This window comes from Scomber japonicus, chromosome 7 (assembly GCF_027409825.1).
Source record: "Scomber japonicus isolate fScoJap1 chromosome 7, fScoJap1.pri, whole genome shotgun sequence".
Classification (NCBI taxonomy): Eukaryota; Metazoa; Chordata; class Actinopteri; order Scombriformes; family Scombridae; genus Scomber; species Scomber japonicus.
In genome coordinates, this window is record NC_070584.1 from 2616700 (window position 1) to 2640563 (window position 23864).

Genomic DNA, 23864 nt, shown 5'->3' on the forward strand with positions numbered 1-23864 from the left:
ATAGGGACGAGAGGAAAAAGAAGAAAACAGGAGGAAATTACCAGACAGAATGGGTTACTGATGAGCTCCAAGTCTGAGCTGTCATACAAACACATACAACTACTGTATTCTCCACACACATGCTCTGTGCATACATTGTGAACTAGCAAGGGTCTGTACAGCTGGTACACTTGCTGTTTGGATAGGCCCATTTGTGACCTCAGCACTATGAACCTTACTTTTGTGAACCTTTAGAGGTAAAAGTCACTACATGATCTTTTACTGTAGTGGGATGCATCTTCAAAGGAATGTTTTGATGGATGCATATCTGCTTTTGCCTGGTAAGATGCTTTCATAGGACATAGGTATGTTGCTCAGGAGACGTGAGGCAGTCACCACTGTATGTGTTAATAGTGGATGCAGGGAACGCTATATGATCAATTCATGAAGTAACGTCTGCATACTGCAACTCCACCTGTCAAATTCATGTGTACAACACAGGACTAAACTTCGCTTGACATTCAATCTGATTGCAACTCGAAACAGAAACACCAATCCAAAACTAAATACAACCCCAGGCAACAAACTTCAGTAAACTGCTTCATAATTGCAAAGCCTAAGAGATTAAAACATGGCATTAGTTATAAAATATTAGTTTCTAAAAATCTGATTTCGTCCCCAAAGAGAAGATATACACAGTATCTGAAGGCCAGGGTGCACAGGTTCTGCCTGCTGCTGTTGTATTTGGAGTTTGCTTGAATTTTAGATTCAAATATCAATGGTGATATGTTTTAGAATTTGATTCTGGTTATTCTGCTTCTGCATTCAGATCTTTGACCACAACAACACTTAAACAGACTATATTGTTGCTATCCCTTGAACTGACATCTCGCTCTATGTTGCTTCTATGAACATGTGGTTATGAGCTGTCGCAGAAAGGGTTAATATTTGTATTCTATTACATGCTAACCTTGTCAAATTGCAGCTAAAATGCTACATGTAAGATTTTAAGCAATTGTTTTCTTTTAAAAAGATTATCGACTAAATGAAGCTTTGAAAAGCCAGTCATAGAAAGAACATTGCTTTGCCTCACTAAAGCACTAAACTATGCTAATTTTGTGTCATGACTGGACACAGAAAAGAGAGCTCATGGCCTACAAACTCTGCTTTTACTTGATTGGTTGCTTGATGCCTGTGGTAAAACCAACCCTAGCATTGTGGCTGACCTCCAGTTCATCTTTGCTTGAACCTGAACCTGAACTTAAACCTACTGTTCCTCCACAAATTGTGCAGGTTGGGGCCATGAGCTACACAGTGCAGAACCTCTTAGGGACCTTCTAAATCAACATTCAATCTCGAGCTGGACAGAGAAACCTGGATTTGTGCTCATTTCAAGTCAGTGTATGTGTGACCTGCTGCCATAACCATCATTATCTTAAAGAAAATCCCACTGGTTGGAAACACACACATCATCGCACCTTTATCAAAAAGGAATTTTAACTTAATCATAGTGCAATGCGTGCTATATCTCTTCCTAAGTGTCTGCCTACACACAATTACAAACCCTGTCACTGTGTTCTCTGAGACACAAACACAATCTACCTAACATCCCCTCAAAACAGAGCAGGGATGAGTGTGGAAATGCAGGAACCATATTAACATTCTGACACGAACACACACACACACACACACACACACACACACACACACACACACACACACACACACATACACACATTCACACGCACACTCACACAGACACACTTGTGTTTCCATCACTTCAGAGGATATTACATTGACTTACATTCATTTCCTGGTGACCTAACCTTAACCATAACAACATGCCTAAACTTAACCTTAACATAACCCTAACCTTAACATTAACTTTAAACCAAGTCTTCACCCTAAAATTAATGATTTACACTAAAAGGACTTTCTTTTTTGTCCCCATAAGGGTGGTGTAAACAGATTTACGTCTCCTTAACGTGAGGAATACCTGAACCACACACTCACACACTCACACACTCACAGACTCACACACTCCACACCATGCTACAGTTTTAAACACATTGAGCCCAGTGAACACAGCAGTCTGTTTTCTTTGGGCTGTGCAGTCACATGATCCTGCTTTCAATGTGTCGTTGCTTTTTTCTCGGTTCTGCTGAGCTGTCTCCCTGTGGAGCTGCATGTTTCTTCCAAACAGCCAAGGGTTGTGCATCTGACTGTAGCATGGTGTGTAGTGTTGGAGGAGGCATGAATATAGCTCTTATATTCCACAGTTACTCATTGTTGTCTGATAAAAAAGCACAATCAAACAGTCTTAGAAACATGAGCCTCTCAAAGCAACTTAATGGTTTCAGGCTGATGATTGTCAATAAAAAAAAGACAAAGCCTCTGTCTTTTGGTGGGAAGAGAGAAAAAATTGCGATGTTTCAACTCTTCATTTTCTTCAGGCGTAGTAATAACATATTAAAAAGTGCAAAGAAACATTACTTATTAACAATAGGATCTCTCTTTCATGTCGTTCAGAAAATAAGGGAGGCTTATTTGCATATATAATAAGCAGCACCTGCAGCGGAGAGGGGCATTCTGGGTTTTTTTTTTTTTTTTTGGGTGTGGGGGTGGGGGGGGGGGGGGGGGGGGGGGGTCTATGTCCGTTCCCAAGGAGGAGGCCTTAAACTTGATTTAGTGTGGAGACTTAGGGGAAGAGGGGCAAAGGCTGACATCCATCCCAGAGAAATAGGTCTCATCCTGGGGACACAATTAGGTTATAAGCTTTTTAGGATCTAGTGGGTTGAGGCCTGGGTCTGATCTGCAGCTCATCTGGACCAACCAGACATCTGCATCAATACATTGCTTTCACTTGAGAATCACAGCTCACGTTAGTGGCCATTTTGTGAGAGCCATTTAGTGTCATATAGCATAGTTCATTCTGGGGCTGCAAAAATGGCTGAGAGAGAGAAGCATCCTACTTCAATCCAGGCTCACTCTTCTGGGTACATACACATATATAAATATATTTCACTATATAGTTATATATAGGTATGACCGCACGCCATGCTTCTATAAAGCCGAATATATTTTTTCTCTGGCAATGTCTTGACAACATTGTTTCCTTTCCTCCAGGACATTACTGCCATGACAATCACCTTTCCTCCAGAGTTCACTCAGTTGCCCAGATACCAAGACTGCAACACAGAGAAACACACAGTTAACATTTGCTATGAAATAACACAAGCAATTCTCTCACACACAAGTACAGGATTATAAAATCATACTTTGTTGACAATTTTGGAGCAAATGTTGTAGCATATGTCTGAATAGCTTCATAAACACACTTGACACACTAAATTTGGTTAAATACAAGAAAAAAAACATATATCAGGTTCCATCAAAGGAAATCAACATGTAGAAAATCACATTACTGTGTAAAGTGAATTCAGACATTTTCTTCTAAACACATTAAATAGGTCATAAATGTATTTCTAAAAAAGGTGTAAAAAACATTTCAACCGTTTAGATTTGAATTGTGGAGCTAGGCTTCACAAACTGTGTTTCAAGATTTCTGTGTTCAGGATTTAATGGGCGGGTCTGAAAATCACTGCTGCATTACCTGCCCCTGCTGCTGTAGAGGTATAAATACATTCAGCGCACACTACTACTACTACAGTCTACAGTTAGCCAGCTAGCTGAGTTAGCCGCAGAAAGCTCTCAGACATAGCGTCCATGTTTCTGGTAGAGGTGGTGACTTTGATTGACAGGTGACACTTGGTAGGCGGTGGTTTCAGTGGACTCGGCGGGCACTCCCACAGCGTTTGGTAGCAGAGAAAAGGAGTTTTACACAACTTTGAAGCCTAATTTCATATATTTGATTTAACAACACACTTTTCTGTGGTATGTCAAACTCAGAACACATATTTATTCTTACTTTCCACAGACTTTAATAAAAGCTCTTTGAATTATAAAGATGAATTATCTTCTTATCAATCTTGTGAGGATATTCATATTATTTGAAGAATGTGTTAATGTTAATACAAATAAAGTGATGTATGTGTTTGGTACATTTATGGACTTTCTTTTTTATAACATTTATGCTGGCTCACTTTGTCAAACATTCTAAAAGAACACAGCAATTTATCTTTGGTCAATATCAACAATAAACTGAACTGTCCTGTCTATGAGTCATGAGGCTACGGCTTCATCAAGAGCTGGTCATTTACAGCACCGACCTCTATAATGATTTTGGTTGACTATCATTAGATTTGTCAAGCTCCCTGGTCCCATCACATAACGTCTACTTGATGGCAAAATAATAGACTTTTTACATCTAATTCCTGTGCTTGTGATATTCAGTCCCGATCCAAAATGTAGTAGCCCATGCTGACACCAGATCATTCATGTCAACGCAATAAGTTAAATTAAAGAATGAGCTTCAGTCATCTTCCTCTGCACAAGAAGTGTGTCTTGTCTGGAAATGTTCACATTTTAACTAAAAGTTCTGGACATTTAAGGCCCCTGATATAGTGTGCAATTCTGGGTTGTCCAGGATGGAAGTTGACAAAAGAAAGGTTGTCAAATCTCAGGTCATCAATTAAAACTTCTGCTCCTTCATCTCATTGTGATGCCCATCCAGCGATGGATGATTTACAGTTTTGGTGGCCAAAGACAGGCTGCATCAAAATTCACTTTACTGACAGTGTCGGTAATGTAAGACTTAATTTTCATAGTGTGAAAATGATTTACTTAGTCTTACTGCTGGAATATGGCATTAATTGATGGCGGCCAGTGCAGGCATACATTGACTGTACCACATAGGCAAATAATGTATTCTAAGCATCATTTATGAATAAATACAAAAAGTATTATTGTCAAAGCTTATGTGAGTTAATTACATGTCCCTGCTTGCATACTATTTACACTATTCTCATACAGTACAATCCACAAGGCCTTCATTGTCACAGTCCACCATGCCTCAAAATAGAAATTGTACAGTCTGACACAGATTTCTTAGATTAGTTTTAGATTGTATTAGACTCACCATGTAATATTGCGGCATTCAACAAAATGCAAGCACTGATACTTGGTCAGTATTTTGCATTTGTTTTTGTGAGCATAATGAAGCTGCTCTGTAATATTTTTGAATCAGGGGACAGTTTCATCTAATATGCGACATGCAAGCTATAATTTGCAACATAACTTCCTATAAGTTTAATTTTGGCTAATTTCACGAATCAAAACAAACTGAAACTGTGACCAGGCTACATTGTCAATAAAATATCCATAACAACCTAGTTGTCACTAATATCCACGAAGAAATTTGCTCACCATGCATTTAGTTGTGACAAACTTTAGAATTTAGAGAGGGAGAGACAGAGGGAGTGAGTGAGAGAGGATTCCTAGCTCAGCAGTATTGGCTGAGCTGTTTCTGAAGCAGAAACACTGCAATGCAGCAGACATGACACAATCCAAACTACGGTCTAACAAAGAAGGCCCAGCATTACTCTTTAATAATAATAATGATGATGAATTCAATTTGTACTGCACTTTACATTCATAGTGAAACTCAAAGTGGTACAGTATAAATAACATAGAACACACAACATGAGGAAACTATTGCGTTACGATGAAATATCCTTCCTCAATAGAAAGCTTTTTAGGCCTTTTGTAAAAGACACTTGGATGTGTGCTGCCCTCAGATGGTTAGAAAGGCTGTTCCACAAGCTGGTGCAGCTTGGTACTGGAGCAAGCTGCTGGCAGATCTGAGGGTGCAGGTGGAGTTTATGGTGTGATCAGTTCCTCTAAGTTGGGAGGCACATGTCCATTGATGGATTTGTATGTGAGTAGCAGGACTCTGCAGTAGTCCAGTCTTGAGGAGATGAAGACATGGACAAGTTTCTCTGCAACTGACAGGGTTAGAGAGGGACAGAGCTTAGAAATGTTTTTGAGATGGTAGAAAGAAGTTTTGCACAATTGTCTTATATGGTCATCAAAAGCCGAGGGTCAAACCTAACACCCAGATTGGTGACTGAGGACGAAAGGGGTTGTCGTGGCCATCTAAGGTGAGATGATGTATGGGTAAAGACTGAATCTGATGTTGGGTGCCAATAAAAATAGCCTCAATTTTGTTGCTGCTTAACTGGAGGAAATATGTGCTCATCCAGCCTTTGTCTCCTTAAAATCTGCTGAGACGTGAAATGAACGCAGAAGAGCGTGGGGGTAGTACAGGTGGGTACAACATTATCATAACGTCTGCTGATGACACGTCCATGCAGAAGCTGGGCAGATGATGTGCTGGAGGTCCATAGTCATGATGGCTGGATCAGTGTTTTTCCAGTTCTGAAAAAGCATTTGACACTGACAATGACAAAGCTAGTGGGCATGGCACAGAGTGAGGTGAGGAGGATGTGTATCTCAGAAAGGAAAGATGGATTTGGTTTGTGAAGGCAGTAAACGTGCTATCATGGAGTGTGAAGGAGAACATTTTAGAGCAAGGCATTGAGTAGATCAGGCATGGGCAAGTTTCAGTTCAGCCCTGTTTATGATCACAAAACCACCGCCACAGTCAGGGCTGCAGGCTTTTTCCATGTAAGTATAGGCAAGATGGCAGGCACGGAGTAGTACCCTGATATGTGCCAGGTTTCAGTTAGGTACTTGAAATCAAGCCCATTGTCCAAGATGTGGTCATGTATGGAGAGGGATTTATTGGCAAGAGAATGTGTATTCAATTGTTCAGTGGTTGCAGTTAAGGATGAAAGTCTGTGCAAACTCTGTAATACAATGTGATCCAATCCATACTTTGCACCTTGCCTGGTATAGGGTAGTCTGCAATGTTTCCAACAATGATGCTGAAGTTTGTATTGCTTCCATATTCCACAATGAAACTGCAGTGTGAGCCTAGATAGATGTGTAACAAGGTCTGTTTCTTAAAATCCCAAACTCTTGGCAGAAGGTATAAAACCCTTTGTCAGGTGTAATTAGGAAGCTGGATAAACTCCAAAGTTGTGAGGCAATTCAAGCAGTTGGATCATTTGTGCAGACTGGCAGTGTTGGTAACAGCCACAGTCAGGAGATCATTACAGCTACCATGAGGAAAGCTAAAGTCACTGAAGTCTTTCAGTGATAACGCAGCTCTGGGTGATTTCCACACTGGTAGATTGTGCAAGGGAGCTGGATGTAGCATTGTGGCACACCTGAGCCAGCAGGGGGAGGAAGAAACAGCTGCTGTTAAGTTAATTCAATGTCCACCAGTACAATAGAATGTATCCCAACTCAGAGATCGATCACAACAGAACACCGAAAGACATAAAAAGCACAAGCAATACACTTTTCTATTCAGCAAAGTGGAACTGCTTCCAGTATGCAGCAGTGTTCCACACCGTAACTGTGGTGACCAAAGTCAGATTATACCACACCATATTACCAGCATATATTGTATACTGTATATGCACACACATTTTAAATACCTAAATTACTTTCAGTACCTTCAACCTTCCCATTCACAGTGAAAAAGTATGTCCAAACTTTTGACTGGTACTGTACATCCACTCACAAGCCTCTATACTGTATCTACCACAGTATCTGCTGTAGCCACCCACTTCTCTACCACCCTACTTCTTCACCCTGACTCTAACTGACCAACTTATCTACCTAAAAGCTTAACTGATTTTGTCATTGAACCACCAACAAATACTCATTGTCTGACAACCAAGGTTTTACTGACAGATTTTAGATTTTATTTGCCAGACTGCCAATATCACTGTATTTAGACCATAGAGAACTAACTTGTTATTGAAAGTTATAACAGTCCCAAAGAGACAGCATACTTTTATGACGTCATGAACACAAATTGTTTAAGAAAATAAAACATGAATAAAAAGGCAACAAAAAAAATCTACAAAGTCTAGAGTGACAACATTATATCCAGTCATCATAATTTAGCACAAAAACTGACTTGACTTATGTGGTTAAAATGATAAAGTATAATTAAATATTTGTGTTAAGCACCAAGCTACATGTTATACACCTCTCTTGTATTTTGGTTGTGGCAGAAGTCTCACAGGCAGAGATACCCCCCTCCTGTAGTGGCATGACTAGATACCACTAAATGTAAATGGGATGTTTTTTCTTTAATGATTCTCAAGCCTTTTAACCCTCCTATAATCTGGGGTTTAAAGCATTAACTGATTCCCCCTAAACTGAATTTAACAATGTCAAATGAGCTGTACTAACCTGGGCTTGGTAGAGTCCACCTGGGTCTCGAGGCGTGACTCCAACGAAGGAGGAGCGATTAGCAGGGGGGGTCCCAGGGGCTGAGTATGCTGAGGGTGTTTGCGTTAACAACAATCAGTCTTGTTTAGTTGCATGTAGCACTACTTTTAACAAAATCTTCAAGAATCTGCCCTTGTCACACAGGAGCTACACTGGACCATCCTGTCTGATATATCTGATCTGGACTGCACTCACACTGGACACTTTCATTCACTTTCATTATAGTTTTATGTTGTACTCTTGGACACTAAATAGACCGCCTAGGCAACAGATATGATGTTGGTGAGTCTACCTTACACCTGACAGAGTATTGCCCAGCTCATCTCTTTCTAGATTTTGTCTATTGCAGGTATGATAACAAACTCCACCCAGCTGATATATTAACATCTGACCTGAGAGGTATTCCAGATTGTGGAATTGGCAAATTTGCCAGATACTATATTCACAAAGAACCAACATCTGCTACTATTAATCCATTTACACTGCAGTAACTTCACAAAATGTAACATGTGGCCATTGTCACAGGTTCTGCTTGTTTCCTCCTTCCACGCTTGGGACAACTGCTCAGGAGGTGAAACAAAAAAAAAAAAGTTTCAGGTACTTTCAGAGGTTGTCTACAGTTGTTTCGATTATGATGAGTCAAGCAGATGTGATATCACAACTGCAATGGTAATCATCATTTTACATATTAGAACAACCAATACTTTACTAGTATTTCTATTTTGTACTTGTCCAACAAGCGTTGCCTTGCATAATCATCAATATAATCATAATCAGAAGGCTGTTGGGGATGTGATGTACTCCCAACTGGACCCAAATCTATGCATACAGACTGGGTGACAAGAGGCCAACTGATCTATCACCAGGGCCTTTAACCACATACTCCAAGGATAGGACCTTAGAATGACCAAAAAGGCAGCAATCTGACCTAGACAGCTCCCCCCATAGACATTGCACCAAGCAGAGACACAAATGGACTGCACTTATATAGCGCCTTTCCAGTCTTCTTCATAACTTTAGGTGGGCTCAGCTCCTAATGAGAATTTGAACGCACTACAAGTGTTAAATGCAATAATAGTTCAGTGTTTCCCACAGAATTTTGAGAGACTATGGTGAGTGGACCTTAAACCGACCTTTAGTGGGGTCCAGGGGCATGCTCCACTGGAAACATTTCTTTTGCACATTTTTAAGTCAAATAACCCATTTTGGGGGGTTATTTTGAGGTTATAACTATAAAAATATCCTTTAAGCACTTATTGGACTATTTAAACCAAACATAACTTTTTATACATTTTTTCAGGTGTGCATTGTTTCTTAGAATTACTAAACTAACTGTCTTTGCTTATCAATAAAAGACTTGACTTCCAGATTGCTTAGAAGTGGATCAGGATCAGAGTGGATTTATTGTACAGATGGAAAGAAGATCTCTCATTAAGACTATGCTTTTTTTAAACTGAACTAACCAAACCAGTACAATGCTTTAGGTTTGAGGCTGAGCTGCAGGGTTGAGTTGGAGGTGTGTGGGGAAGTTTATTTGTGCTGTTTGAACTGCTGTAAAACAACCAGAAAATAATGTTTTATTGATATGATTCACCAGCTTTCTTAATGTCAGCTCTCCCTCACTTCATTCACTCTTTAGCTTGCTCGACCGCAGCCTCAGTCGATCCGGTGTTTTGGTTTAACTGGTGACCATGTTAAGAGGTGACTGACTTGATTTAACTTTAGTGTAACTTAGATAGTGAACACAGATGAGTATGTATTTTAAAAGGATTAAACTAATAAAGGCTTTTAAGAGAACACCTATGTCAAAGTCACCATTTAACAGTCACCAATGAAACTACGGCTCTGTGTCTACCCCTATAGCTGCTTACTGGTGGAGCAACTCTGTCCCCCTGTGTCCGGACCTTTAGCACAGAACAGAGAGGCGGAATACAGTAGCAACCAGAGAGCAGCGACGAGAAATGACAGCAAACTATAACAGAGGTTAACTCCTCTGTCTCAGCGGGGGCGGAGCTGAGCCCCCTGTGTGCATCAAAGACAGAGACACAAGTGGATCAGACTGTCGGCCGCCTCAGTCTCCCTATATAATTAATAGGACACACTGGTATTTATTTTATTTTTAGGGATGCTGAGATCACATTTAGGGTCTGGATCAGATCAAAAGGGTCTAAAATCGCCCCTGCTTCTTACCACTCAAAGCACTTTTTCACTACAAGTCACTTTCACCCATTCACACACACACACTCACACACTGATGGTAGGAAGCTACCACACAGGGTGTTGGTACAACTATTGGCAGCAATTTGGGGTTAAGCATCTTTCCCAAGGACACTTCGACAAATGGACTGGAGGGGCCAGGAATTGAACTACGAATCTTCCAATTAGTGGACGACTCACTCGACCTCCTGAGACACAGATGTCAAGAAGGATATGACACAACCAGGCAGATGTCTTCACTGACACACCACTGCATAGAGCCACCATACACGCTCCTGGTAGAGTGCACACACACCTGGTGTGCAACCGATTGTCTCCTAGGCCTTGCGATCTGCATCGTCAATCCAATGGTCTGAAAATGGAGCCACCTGGGCTCACTGTCTGGCAGATAGAGTCAGTCAGACTTCCTGACATTTGCCTTGTTGTTCCAGCAACAGCAAAGTGCAACAACAGGACATAAGGTCTGAGCAGAGGAAAGCGTGCAGCCCGTACAAGCATGGAAACATGGGAAGAAACATCCCCCTCTCAATGTCTAAGTCAAGAGGCACAATTCCTGAATGCAATGAGGTGCCGAGGCAGCTCAAAATAATGTCATCCGAATCAGGTGTAAGGACCACCTAGTGCCCAGGAACTCTGGTGCCAACTCTACACCAGACAGACACTAACACTGCAGTGTCCCATTTCCCATCTGTCAATTAAGTACAATGATGGGAAAATAACCCCTTCCCCCCAGGCGTACCACCTGGCATAGACAACCACAGTAGGTGTGCTCCAGAAGGTGACAGTGTAAAGGGCTTGAGTGGTGAAAAGAAGTTTCTGTCATCATTCAGTGGCAATTCTAGAAGTACACAGTCAAAGCTTATAGGCCCTGTGTGGCTGTCCATAGATGCACGACGAGCTGAGCAGTTGACCTCAGTCAGATCAGAGTAATAACCATCTCCACCCAGACGTAACTCTACTCGCTGTTGCAGATACAAGACATTAATCTTATAGATGCGTACGTAATGCCAGGAATCCAGGTGGAGCATGAGACCTAATAAAGTTTTTCCAGCCAAGCCTGTATCAGTTAGGTTGGAGTGATGTCCTAACACATGACACCAAATCACCAGAGACATTTGGGCTTTAGTTTTATTTAGTGATGGGTTGAGAAATAGCCATTCTTAATGTAAGGCAGAACTACTGAACGCTGACTATGAGAGAGCTAGTCTCATAACTTTTTATACAGTTGGAAAAAAAACATGCATATGCCTGAAAAATGAGGCATAAGCACTGGGAAACCTTTGTTGAGGCAGCATAGCATTTCCTGTGGTAAGCCTGTTAGAGGTAGAGACAGTCACCTGTCATAAGGTAAATGAGGAAGGTTGAGAGGACGCTGGCGTGTGTGTTGCTGCTTATCAATCTGAATTTTAGAGTGTGTTTTGTGCCTTTTCAACAGCATTTGGGTAGTTGCTACTGTCTGTGGGCGGCACAGTTTGTGTACCGACCTGCTTCTTGATGTGCTGTGGCTGTTATGCGTTATTGATCTGCTCCTCCATGGGCTGCTGTCATCTAGTTAGCTGCGGCTGTGACTATCTTTGCCCTTGTGCTGGCTACTGGACCTCCAGTGGTACGGTTGCGTCTGCCACGGCACCTGGGTTATCCGGACCTCTGGGATTGTTTTTCCTGGGAAGTTTGGACTACTTGGGCTGTTTTCCATCCAGCGTTAGCGTTAGCCACCTGTAGCTGCTGCCCTGCGTGGACTATGGGAAGGATCCAATACACCTCTGCGGAGCTCCACAGTCTTGGTTCAAACTTTGCACCGGACTCCGTCTCCACTATTAAAGCCCTTGGTCTCCTGCGTCCCTCCCGGGATATTCACCGGGGCTCCCAACGTAAATTTATCTACTCCGGTTCATCCATTTCCTCCATTGTCTCTGTCTCCCGGTCTATGTGGCGTCATCACAACAAACACCATGTGCCTACTAGACAGCTCTGCCCACTGCTCTGTGTTGACAGTATCACTCCAATCCATTCTGCCTCAGTTTTGGACAATGCCCTGACATTTATGATGCTGAAAGTGCGCTCCCTTAACAATAAACCTCTACTTATTCATGAAATCATTTTGGAATATAAGATTGACATCATCTGCTTGACAGAGACTTGGCCGAAAAAGCAGAAGCCCCGCTCTGAAGGGGGTGGTGGGGGGCTGGCTGTGATCCATCGTGCAGACGTCCCGATTAAGGAGGTCACTGTACCTGCTACCACCACATTTGAGGGTGTTGTTTTCACTTTGACTGGGAGTTCTCAGCTCCAGTGTGTACTTGTATACCGCCCTCCCAAGGCCCCTGCTGTTTTTCTGTCTGAACTGTCTGAGCTCCTCACGCCTATCTGTGCAACATCTCCATCCACACTTCTGCTTGGTGACTTCAACATCCATGTTGACACTAGCGGCTGCAAATTCGCTTCGGAGTTTCTGTCACTGCTGGATTGCTTCAACTTTGTGGAGCATGTGCAGGGCCCCACCCACAGTAAAGGCCACACGCTAGACCTGGTGTGTTCCACTGGCTTCCCCTCACCAACCTACAGTGCCTGGACCTAGCAGTTTCTGACCACCATGCCATTGTCTTCAATGTTCCTGCCTCCCTGCCCAGGCAGCACCCTAGACGGACCATCATGTTCAGGAACATTAAGACTGTGAGCACAGAAGCTTTGTCTAGCCTGATTGCCAACTACTGGACTACTGACTCCTCCATATCCGCACCCGATGACATGGTCGCCAGCTACAATGCAGCATTATCTCTCAGCCTGGACTCTCTGGCCCCCCTTAAAATCCGGACTGTTTCATTCACCCGTCCGGCCCCCTGGTTTACCACACAACTTCGCTCCATGAAAGCCACTGGTAGGAGGCTGGAGAGGCTTTATAAAAGAACTGGCCTCACCGTCCACCAGCTTGCTTTCAAAGATCACATTACATCATACAAGGAAGCTCTCTCCCAGGCCAGGACCCAGTATTATTCCACTTTGATTGGGTCTCAACAAAATCATCCCAGAGCACTGTTCTCTACTATCAACAGACTACTCTCCCCCACGTACTGCCCCCCATCCTTCTGCTGGCTTTGACCTCTGCTCCAAGTTCCATGACTTTTTTCAGGCCAAGGTTGACTGCATCCACCAGCAGCTTCTGGTTCCACCCTCCACCCCTCTAGGGTCTCTACCTCAGGATGTCGCTTCCCCTGCCACGTGTCCCTCCTTCTTTTCTTTCACCCCAGTTGATGCTAGTCAGATAATGAGCTAGTCACCAAGGCCAAATCCTCCACCTGCTCCCTTGACCCCATGCCCACTGCTTTGGTCAAGGCCTGCCTATCTTCTGTCTGCCCTTCCATTGTGAACATTGTCAATGCATCCGTTTTATCTGGTTCTGTACCCATCAGTCTTAAAACTGCCTCTGTTACTCCCATCCTTAAGAAGGTGGGTTTGGACCCTGCGGACCTGAGCAACTATCGGCCAATCTCCAACCTGCCTTTTATCAGCAATATCCTTGAAAAAGCGGTTGCTGCCCAGCTCCATCAACATCTGTCCGATAATGACCTGTATGAAACCTTTCAATCAGCCTACAGAGTTCACCACAGCACAGAGAACACTCTTGTCAAGATCACAAATGACCTTCTGATTGCTGCTGATTCTGGCTGCATCAGCATCCTGGTTCTGCTGGACCTGACAGCCGCTTTCGATACGGTTTCCCACTCAATCCTGCTCAACCGGCTTTCTACTCACCTTGGACTCACTGGTACTGCTCTATCCTGGTTCACTTCCTACTTATCCAACAGAAAACAGTTTGTGACCTTTAATGGATCCAGCTTCCACCCTGCCCCAGTTAACCATGGTGTGCCACAAGGTTCCGTACTTGGTCGCCTCCTCTTTACCATCTACATGCTCCTGCTCAGCCAGATCATCCGCCGCCACGGTTTGAATTTTCCATTTCTACGCTGACGATACCCAACTCTATCTCAGCACATCACCCTCCACCCAGCTCCTTCCGCAATCCCTCATCAACTGCCTGCATGACATAAAAGTCTGGATGACCACCAACCTGCTCAAACTCAACAGAAAACCGAACTCATGGTTGTTGCTCCCAAGAATCTGCTCCACAAAGTAGGCATCTCGCTGTCATTGGAGGTGCGCAATCTGGGTGTTATTTTGGACTCCACACTCTCATATGACACACACATAAAATCTGTCACCAAATCCGCCTTCTTCCACCGAAGGAACATTTCCAGACTCCGTCCTTCACTCTCTGACTCAGTTGCTGAGACTCTCATACATGCATTCATCACCTCACGTCTGGACTATTGTAATGCCATCTTGTATGGGGTCCCCAATAAAACGCTGGACAGGCTCCAACATGTCCAAAACTCAGCTGCCAGGGTTCTCACTCGAACTAAACCCTGGCAGCTAGGGCTGGACGATTAATTGAATTTTAATCGCGATATCGATTTTGGTCTCCTGCGATTATAAAAACATAATAATCAACATAAAACGATTATTGTTCCGCCCGGCGCGGCGCACCTGTGACATAAATCCAACGCCCCCGTCTTTCCCAGCAAGTTCTGTGTCCCGCCCCTTATGTTAGACCCGCTGGAGGAACGGTGTGTTTCTGTGCAGATCTGGGAGATTTAAAATGACAGAAAGGCCTTTGGTTGACAAGAAGAAAGGTAGGACTGGGACATCTTCAGTGAGATCACACAGCTATCAGGACGCTGCGCTCTCACACGCGCTGCATTGAGAAACACACACAAGCGCCTGCAGTCACTCTCTAGCGCGCGCTCTTGCTCGTTCACTCCAGACTCCGGGAGATTGTGTCTCATTTGCGGGCGTCAGGGAGCCGCTATCAATATGAGTTGGTGAGATGACGTAATCCCATCCCGGGTAGCAAAAATATGAAATGCAAGGGCAATGGCAACAGGAGGCCCCAACCTCTGACATGATGTCATGCGATTTCCTAGATCAGGATTGAACAAGCCAGCAAGAGAAGCAGTGTTTCTAGCTCATACTAAGACACATATCAGTGCTAACTGGCTTGTGGTAGCAGCAGTTCATAATGAGTAAATGGTAAATGGACTGTACTTATATAGCGCCTTTCTAGTCTGTGCGACCACTCAAAGCGCTTTACATGACACGTCATTCACCCTTTCACACACATTCATACACTGATGGCAGGGGCTACCACGCAGGGCGCCAACCTGCTCATCAGGAGGATCTAACCATTCATTCACATTCACACACCGTTGGCACAGCAACGGGAGCAATTTGGGGTTAAGTGTCTTGCCCAAGGACACATCGACATGTGGCACCCACAGCCGCAGGTGATGCTATCCTGCTAGTGTAGCTATTGATCCAGCCTGAGCTACAGTAGACTAGCAGTGGAAAGTGTATGGAGGATTGCCTTAGAGGATGCAGGAACAATGGTGCTTCTTCCAAGGCACACTGGACATCTTTGTCAAGTAGCATCCCTTCCCAGCACCAGGCAAATGGAAATGGGGTGTCTGTGGCTCAGGAGGTAGTGGAGCACACTGTGGGCTCTAATCAGAAGAATCAATTCCCAGCTTCTACAGTCCCCAAACTGTTCTGGATGGCAGTGTGTGTGTGTGTGTGTGTGTGTGTGTGTGTGTGTGTGTGTGTGTGTGTGTGTGTGTGTGTGTGTGTGTGTGTGTGTGTGTAAATGGTTGCCTCGTTCAGTATATGAATGTGTGTTAATAGGTAAATGCGACTTAGTATTAAAGTGCTTTAAGTGGTCAGAAGACTAGAAAGGTGCTATAAGTGCAGACCATTCACCATTTACGGTAGGCTGAATGTGAAATGTCAGCTAGCGACACTGGAGGGTGACAAAGAGTTCACTGAGTGCTGTGTACTGTACTCAAGATGGTTAAGTGAAAAGAGGAACCAAAACAGAGGGTGCACTGGTGCTTTATAGTGCATGGATGATACCTATTGATTGAGCAGTGACTGCAAAGATCTGTCTCAGGCTGCCAAGGTGAAGCTCTGGAGGAATATACCAATAGTGATGAGCATTAGAGGGCTTAGCTTAGTATGTATGTAATAGAATGGTTTGTGCTGAGCCCCAGCAGAGAGCTGAAATGCTCTGCAGAAAATCATTTAGGACTGCCACGTCAGCCTTGGTGTGTCCCACAATGGTCTACTTCACTCATATACCAGTCTCATCATCATATGATCAAAAGCTCCAGAACAGCTACCAAACAGATTTTAAGGTTATGTTGCTTTGTCAACAGCTGGCCAAGATCAAGAATGACATTTTAAAATAAATTGTTTTAGATACATTACATAGTATAGTTAGTCCCATGTTTGTAAAATACATACATACATCAAAACTGCACAGGGGAAAAGAGTTCCAATAAGAGCTAGTCCTAGTGAAGAGGTCATACAGGGTGTATAAGAATCAATATTCAGTCTTTGTAAAGATAGAAGCTGTAAAAGTGAATCATGTGAACTCACATATGAACTATCATTATAAACTGTGAAATCACTACTGGCACTGCTCTGTCTTTGAATTTGGACATTATAATGAGCTCAGTAGAAACATGACTAACTCCACCACCTCTAACACCTCTAACACCATCTCCACCTCCATCTGTTCCACTCTGACCTGCTGGACTTGCCACTTACTCCTCATCTCTCTCTCTGTAAAATGTGTCACAACTAAATGCATGGTGAGATACGTCTTTAGTGGTTTCTTAGGAATATTTTAATGTGATTAAAACCTGGACTCAGTTTCAACTGATTGATTTAAAAAGGTACAGAAACATGTCATACCATCAGTTATATACTATCGCACAAGGTTTGTTTGACTTACTTTCCATTGATAGAAGTTATTTTCTCAACTTGCACTACTTGCTGAGCTCTATTTCACTCTCAGACTGAAAGTCAGTTTTGAAAAATGAGCTGTTGCCTATATCAGGCGTAGAATGCACAAAGATTATAGCATCACGTGATAAAGCCACAAGTTGATGCTAACCATTTTCTTAGCAAAGCTCATCAAAAATCATACTTTACACTGAAAGCACTGGGCAGCTGTAGTTTAGATCTGTGCAGACTAGTTCTGTGTAGGGCAGATTTCACTAGAACATACTCCAGAGGTGTAGTTTTGTTTGATGAACTGAAAGGAACTACACGTCTGGTTCACCATAATGAGGGAACATGTCACTCATGACATTGATATGGCTCCTTAATAGTTCTATTTAACAATAGATTTCTAAGACATAAACTATATCAAGCTTGATACAAAGATGATATTTGCAAGTCAATGTATGTTGTTGATAATGATAATATTGAATAAATAATCAAGGCAAGGCACAACTTTATATGTGTAACTTGCATACATGTATTACTGTAACTGTCAGTTGATTTATAAGACACACACTGATGAGCCACTGTGTTGTCTTGTCATAGTTTAGATTGGGGTCAAATTCATCAAGCTCAGTTAGTGAAGGTTGACGGAGTTATTCTGGATATGCCACACATACTATACTATACTATACTATACAGTATATATACACACACATATATATATATTAATTAGAGGTGTCACGATTTGATTTGATTCGATTCAATTCTCAATCTTTTTTGGGTCCTTTTAGCACAGATGCCTATGCCATTTTTAGACTAATTATGAGTGATATAATCTCCATCAGTTGCTTGTAATGTACCACACTAAGGCCTTACTGTCAAAGTTAAATAATTTATTAGCAATAAATGTAACAATAAGTTGTTTCAGCAGTCAATTGGAAACTTACTGTAAACGAAAGAATCATGTAGTGACCCTTTAGTAACTGCAGTGTGCACTCTTCATATTAGATCATATTCAAGCTTAGGGTTTACGCCGATCTGATTGGCTATATCGGATCAGCCGATATTTTGCATTTTATGCAATTTGTGAGATCGGCTGCAATGTCTTAATTCGCCGATCCGATCAATGTCGTCATGTTGAAACTTTTTGCAGATGCTCCCATTGCATAGATTGCAGATGGCTTGTGCTTTATCGGTCTCATTTACTCCGAAGAAGTTCCACACCGCCGACATGTTTGTTTGAATCCGACAGTTAGTTTTGAGCTCTGTCACGATGTGACGGACAATACATTTTTTGAATCTTGAATCATTAGCTGTTGGATTCAAACAAACGTGTAGGTGGTGTGGGCAGACAGATAAAACACAAGCTATTTACAATCTGTGCAACACGAAAGTACCTCGTAGGGAAGCATCTGCAAAATGTTTCAACACCACAAATGTACCTGGGTAGGGAACACGAGGAGGAGCATGCCAAGTTTAAGAAACGGAGCTTGGACAAAGAAGACGTGATCGGAAATCGGTTTATTTAAACTCACTGATCGGCCCCAAAGATCTTGATCGTGTAAAGCCTATTCAAGTTCACAATAAAACAAAAACTAAATTAAAACAGCCTAATGTCCATAGTCATCACTGAACAATGAAGTGTGTTAACTGTCCTAACAGTGTCCCAGGCCTGGACTGGGACAAAAATTCAGCCCTGGACTTTTTGGTCCAGACCGGCCCACTACAATCCATGCTCAGATACTGTGCCAACTCGCGTTGATGTACATTTAAACACACAAGCCCTTAATAACAGTAGTATACTGAACAATATCCCTTATATTCTGGAAACTCGAATAGGCTTGAATTAGTTTTAACTAATAATAAACCATAAACACTCACTGGAAAAAAATATGTAAAGCATAGGCTACACATGTGTTATGTAGTTAGATCAATGTCCTTCATGAACAAATTGGACTGTGGGCACAAAGAAAGGTGCATATTGACACTTAAAACACTTTAACTCTGGTGACCTGAGTTGGGGGAAGTCATTATAGGTAGAAATGATCAAAAATTGTGAAAATAGCAGATGTACATGCTCAAACCACATCACATTGCAACATGTGAGTTGTAAGCTTGCAGGTTTGCAAATATGTATGGCATCCTTTGATGAAAATAGTGGTTAAGTGGTTAATAAAAGCAACTAATCAATGAATCAGGATAGTATATGAATATGATTGTTTTCCAATACTTTAGATAACTAGATTTAGGCCTAGTTGTAACACACCACACTATGCAGAGTTTGCTATTTATTATGTCAAGTGAAGTTCATACTAGACAGTTAAGTAACCGTTCTGAACATTTAATGAGTGTTTATCCACACCATGCTGGCAGGATCACACCTGCTTAAGACTGTATCACCACTTCCACATGGTGGAGAGTCTTCCTCAACCTGCTGCTGCACCACCATGGCAGCGGGAGCCTCACTCTGACACACCTGCTGCTGAGAGGAACCACTGCTGCTAGCTCTGGCCACGCTGGCCCCCGCAGCTAGCATTTTTTGCTCCTACGTAGCAGCGTCGGTCGCGAGAGCTTTTCTTTTCTCCGTTTTTCAGCTCCGCCTTTTCATTTTTTACCCGTATTTCCCATTTTGTAATTCTCACTTTGTTTTTTGTGTGCTGGTGTGTTGTTGTTTCTCTCACTCACGCTCTCATCATGACTGCTTGTCATCAAAGGTGATTGGACGTGGGGCGGGGTCTAGAACATGTGTGGGTGGGACTCCTGGGCCTCTGTAGCCTATCATAGGGCCATTGGGCCAGGTATTCTTTAGACAGACAAGCCAACGGGCCTCTGCTGTGTCTGCAGGCTGCAGCGGAGCTCTGTGGGCCGGTGCGTGTCTCTGCCCCTGGGCTTGGAGAGTTACCATGGCAAGGTGCAGCAAAAAATAAATGAGCAAATAAAAAATAAAAAACGGGCAGCCATCGGCCCATTATTGATCGGCCCACCGGGAAAAATCCCGGTACTCCCTATGGCCAATCCACCCCTGCAGTGTCCTAACTGTATCTAACAGTAGCATCTCTGCTGCTACAAATAGCCTTATAGCGCTAGTTATTGCTTTAGTGCAGACATCCTAACTCTCCTGCATATTGATAGCGGCTCCCTGATGCTACAAATTATATACAATCTCCTGGAATCTGCAGCGAGTGAGCGAGTGTCTACACGTGTGTGTGTTTGTGTGACTATCAATGCAGCGCGTGTGAGAGCAAGGCGTCCTGATAGCTCTGTGTTGCTGTTTATTAGACACCCACCCCTCCCACCCCCAATCACCACCCCCCTGGAACGACAACTAGTTAGAGTGTGGTTGATGTGTCTCCTCTATCAGCGGTTGCCATTGTGTCTTTTTACCGGCTGCAGGTTCAAGTTAGAGGAGGTAATGTTGACTCGTTGCATTTCAACACGTCTGTGTTTTTTCCACTCTTGACTCGCTTGCTGGATGTGACTTTGGGGGCGTGGCTACATGTTCAATTCCTTCGTTGATTTCGAAGGTCGAGATCGTGAGGTCATTTCGATCAATTTTCGATTTACAATCAAGATCGTGACACCCCTAACATATATATAGTATACACTTTTTCATATAGGAATCAATTTAATTTGGGATTTTTCAAACCACCAGTCTGGAATACCCCCCAGGAGCCTTTACACCTGTAGACCTTTGGTCTACTTTTGCTCTTGGATATAAACAAATACAAGACTATAAACAGTAACCTATTCTATTCTAACCCAATCAAAGGCAATGTATATTGTATACTGTATGTATCTATACTATCAGTATATTTTGTTAGTGTTTTGACCACTCACTGGGTGATGTGGGGGAGTTTGCTCCCCCATCAGAGGAGGTGGGAGTGGCCTTTGACTCTGCAGACAGTGTTGGCCTGGGGAGGGAGGATGGGGGAGGAGCCAGGGAGGGTGCTGGTCCAGGAGGTACCAACATTTGAGAGGTGATGTAGTGACTGGGCACTTTAACCTGGTTGCTGCCATTCAGCTAGAAAAATCAGACAACAAAACAACAAAATTTAATGTGCCGTAATACCACATTATTACTACATTATTACATTATTAGACAATCAAAACGTATTTGATTGAAATTGAACATTTTTGATTGAAATTTGATTGATTTCATTTATATCTTAAATAAAAGAAGCACATTATTTGGGTAGTCTTGTTTTGTACTCACTGAACTGGGGGTCTGATTGGCTGGGTCGCAGGCCAATGAAACCAGATCTTTTAAGGGATCCTGGGCCAAGTGAGGAGGATAGCGGATTGCTCCGTGGGGGAAGTAAGACGAGGATGGGAAATGAAGAGATGAGGAGGGGTGGGGATTCCGTGACAGACCTGGACAGAGAAAGAGAAAAAATTATATTTTGTTCTTTTTTAACTGTTATTGAAGTAAAATATCAACTTTCAGGATTCTGAGAGTGCAAAGTTTGTGCATGTATGTGTGTTACTGACCACTGTGAACAGCTATGACTGGCCGGTGGTGCTGAGTGAAGGAACCCAGCCTCGGTGAGTCTTCCTGGGGAGATGGACTGTCCAGCTCTGTCTTCTTCACTGGAGGAGACAGACCTGAAACACATATCAATGCCTTAACCCAACCTTAGCCTAAACTGAACTAAACCCAATTCTAACATGAATCATGAAACAAATTCATTCTTCAGCCAAAATGTCCTCGCAACATAGAAATGTCATCACTGTAAATGGCAATGTTTAACTAGTCTAGTATTCAGGGATTAAAGCAAAAAAAAATCATCTGACTGGAAAAAAAATTCGGCACTCACTTTGGGTCGTGGCTGCATACCGCCTCAATATTTGAACTTCACGTGGTCCATTATCACTTACTAGTTCAAAGCTAGGGCATAAAACCCATATTTTTTGCAAGACTTAATGGGCTATAAATGACAAAACGTCTGCACAAGTTGTCAGTGCAAGCATTTATTTCCACAATGCTTTCAAGAACAGAACAATTATATTAAAAGAAAACAATGTTTGAACAATAAACACAACGGTGTAACACAAAAAGATAGCTTTAAACAGTACTAAATAAGTTAAAACACTGAAACACAAGAAGAGAAAATGAAAAGGTCTACTTCTTTGGCCTTTTAGTGGTGAATCCAAAGTCATCTAACTTCAGGACATCTGATGCCCGTTTCTGGGGAGGTTTTTTTGGCCCAGGAGGAGAGGATTTTCCTGCAGGTGTGGTTTTAGATGAGCCAGAGGAAGAGGAGGAAGAGGGAGTTCCAGGGAGGGAGTGCCTTTTGAGGAGGAGGAGGAGGAGGAGGAGGAGGTTCCTGCAGGAGTTCCTTTTGAGGAGAAGGGTTTTCCTGCAGGGGTAGAGGAGGAGGAGGAGTAGTAGGTTCCTGCAAGAGTTCCTTTTGAGGAGAGGGTTTTTCCTGCAGGGGTAGATGAGGAGGAGGAGGAGGAGGTTCCTGCAGTAGTGCCTTTTAAGGAGAAGGATTTTCCTGCAGGGGTAGCTTTTCCAGATGAGGAAGATGGGAGGTGGCCTGCAGGGGTAGCTTTTCTGGATGTGAAAGATGGGAGGTGGCCTGCAGGGGTAGCTTTTCCAGATGAGGGAGATGAGGAAGAGGAGGAGGGGGGTGGCCTGCAGGGGTAGCTTCTCTGGTTTTGGAGGATGAAGGGTGGGAAGATTTGGTTGAGCTGTATGTTAGTAGGAGACTCTAGTGGAGGAGGAGTGTCTGGCAGCAGAAGTAGATGAAGATGATGAAGTGGTGTAAGCTTTTTTCACCTTCTTCGCCCTCACTGCTGAGAGGACTAATGCTTCCCTGATTTTCCGATCCTTCTCTTCATTCACTTTCTCTTTCTTCTTCTCAAGATGGCATTTGTACCGGTCAAATGATGAGAGACACAAACTCCTCATTGCAGCTCTAATTGTCATCGTAGAGGCTGTTTGTACTTCAGGTGTGTTTTCATCACAGCAAAGCCTTCATAGGTCTTCAATGTTTAACCTGGCCCTATCCTTCTCAATGATATCATCCATTATATTGAATGAACCTTCAACAAGTGGGCCAGTAAACAAAGAGAGCAGTGCCCTCACCAATTTCCCCAAGACAGGAAATCTGATTGAGCCTTCTGGTGTCTTCATTAAAAAGATTTCCCTCCACCAGTCAATACGTGCAGCATTCTCATCAAACCCTTTGGCCTTGTCCTCCAGATCCAGGTCAGTCTGGTAGGCCCTCACCTCTCCATCCACCTCGCCCAGTTCATTAGTGGTGATGACATTTGGCAGAGCCTTGGCCAAAGTGCTAAATGCAGTAAGTATGTTTTGGTCCTGGATCAACGAAGGTGACAGTGCAGACAAAGAGGAAATGATGACGTTGCTCAAGGGGAGGTTTTTTTATCAGGAATGCAGCTGCCTTGGTGTATCCCTCTCTTAGTGAGGTGTATAACTCCTTCACCCAAGGTTTCTTCTCCACTCTGGCCTTGTTGACTACAAAATGGTTGAATTTACCAACCAACAACAATTTATCTGGATACTGCAGGTCTTTGTTCTGTATATCCAGATTAAT

The 23864-nt window shown here is 42.9% G+C and overlaps 1 protein-coding gene across 9 annotated transcripts in view; it reads right to left on the reverse strand.

Annotated features, from left to right (window-relative positions):
- Nucleotides 1–2645: 2645 nt before the first annotated feature.
- The window catches only part of nfic (nuclear factor I/C), a 53099-nt gene continuing 31880 nt past the window's right edge, over nt 2646–23864 (reverse strand). For 6 of the 9 annotated variants that reach the window (XM_053321760.1, XM_053321758.1, XM_053321757.1 and 3 more), the window contains exons 9-12: nt 21793–21906; nt 21518–21675; nt 21142–21325; nt 2646–3167 (exon numbers count right to left, since the gene is read on the reverse strand). In XM_053321760.1, the coding sequence (XP_053177735.1) occupies nt 3043–3167; nt 21142–21325; nt 21518–21675; nt 21793–21906 (581 nt within the window). In that variant the 3' untranslated portion in view covers nt 2646–3042. Of the gene's footprint in view, nt 3168–8208; nt 8298–21141; nt 21326–21517; nt 21676–21792; nt 21907–23864 lie in introns of all 9 variants that reach the window. The other 3 variants (XM_053321761.1, XM_053321759.1, XM_053321765.1) reach the window with 1 other exon arrangement.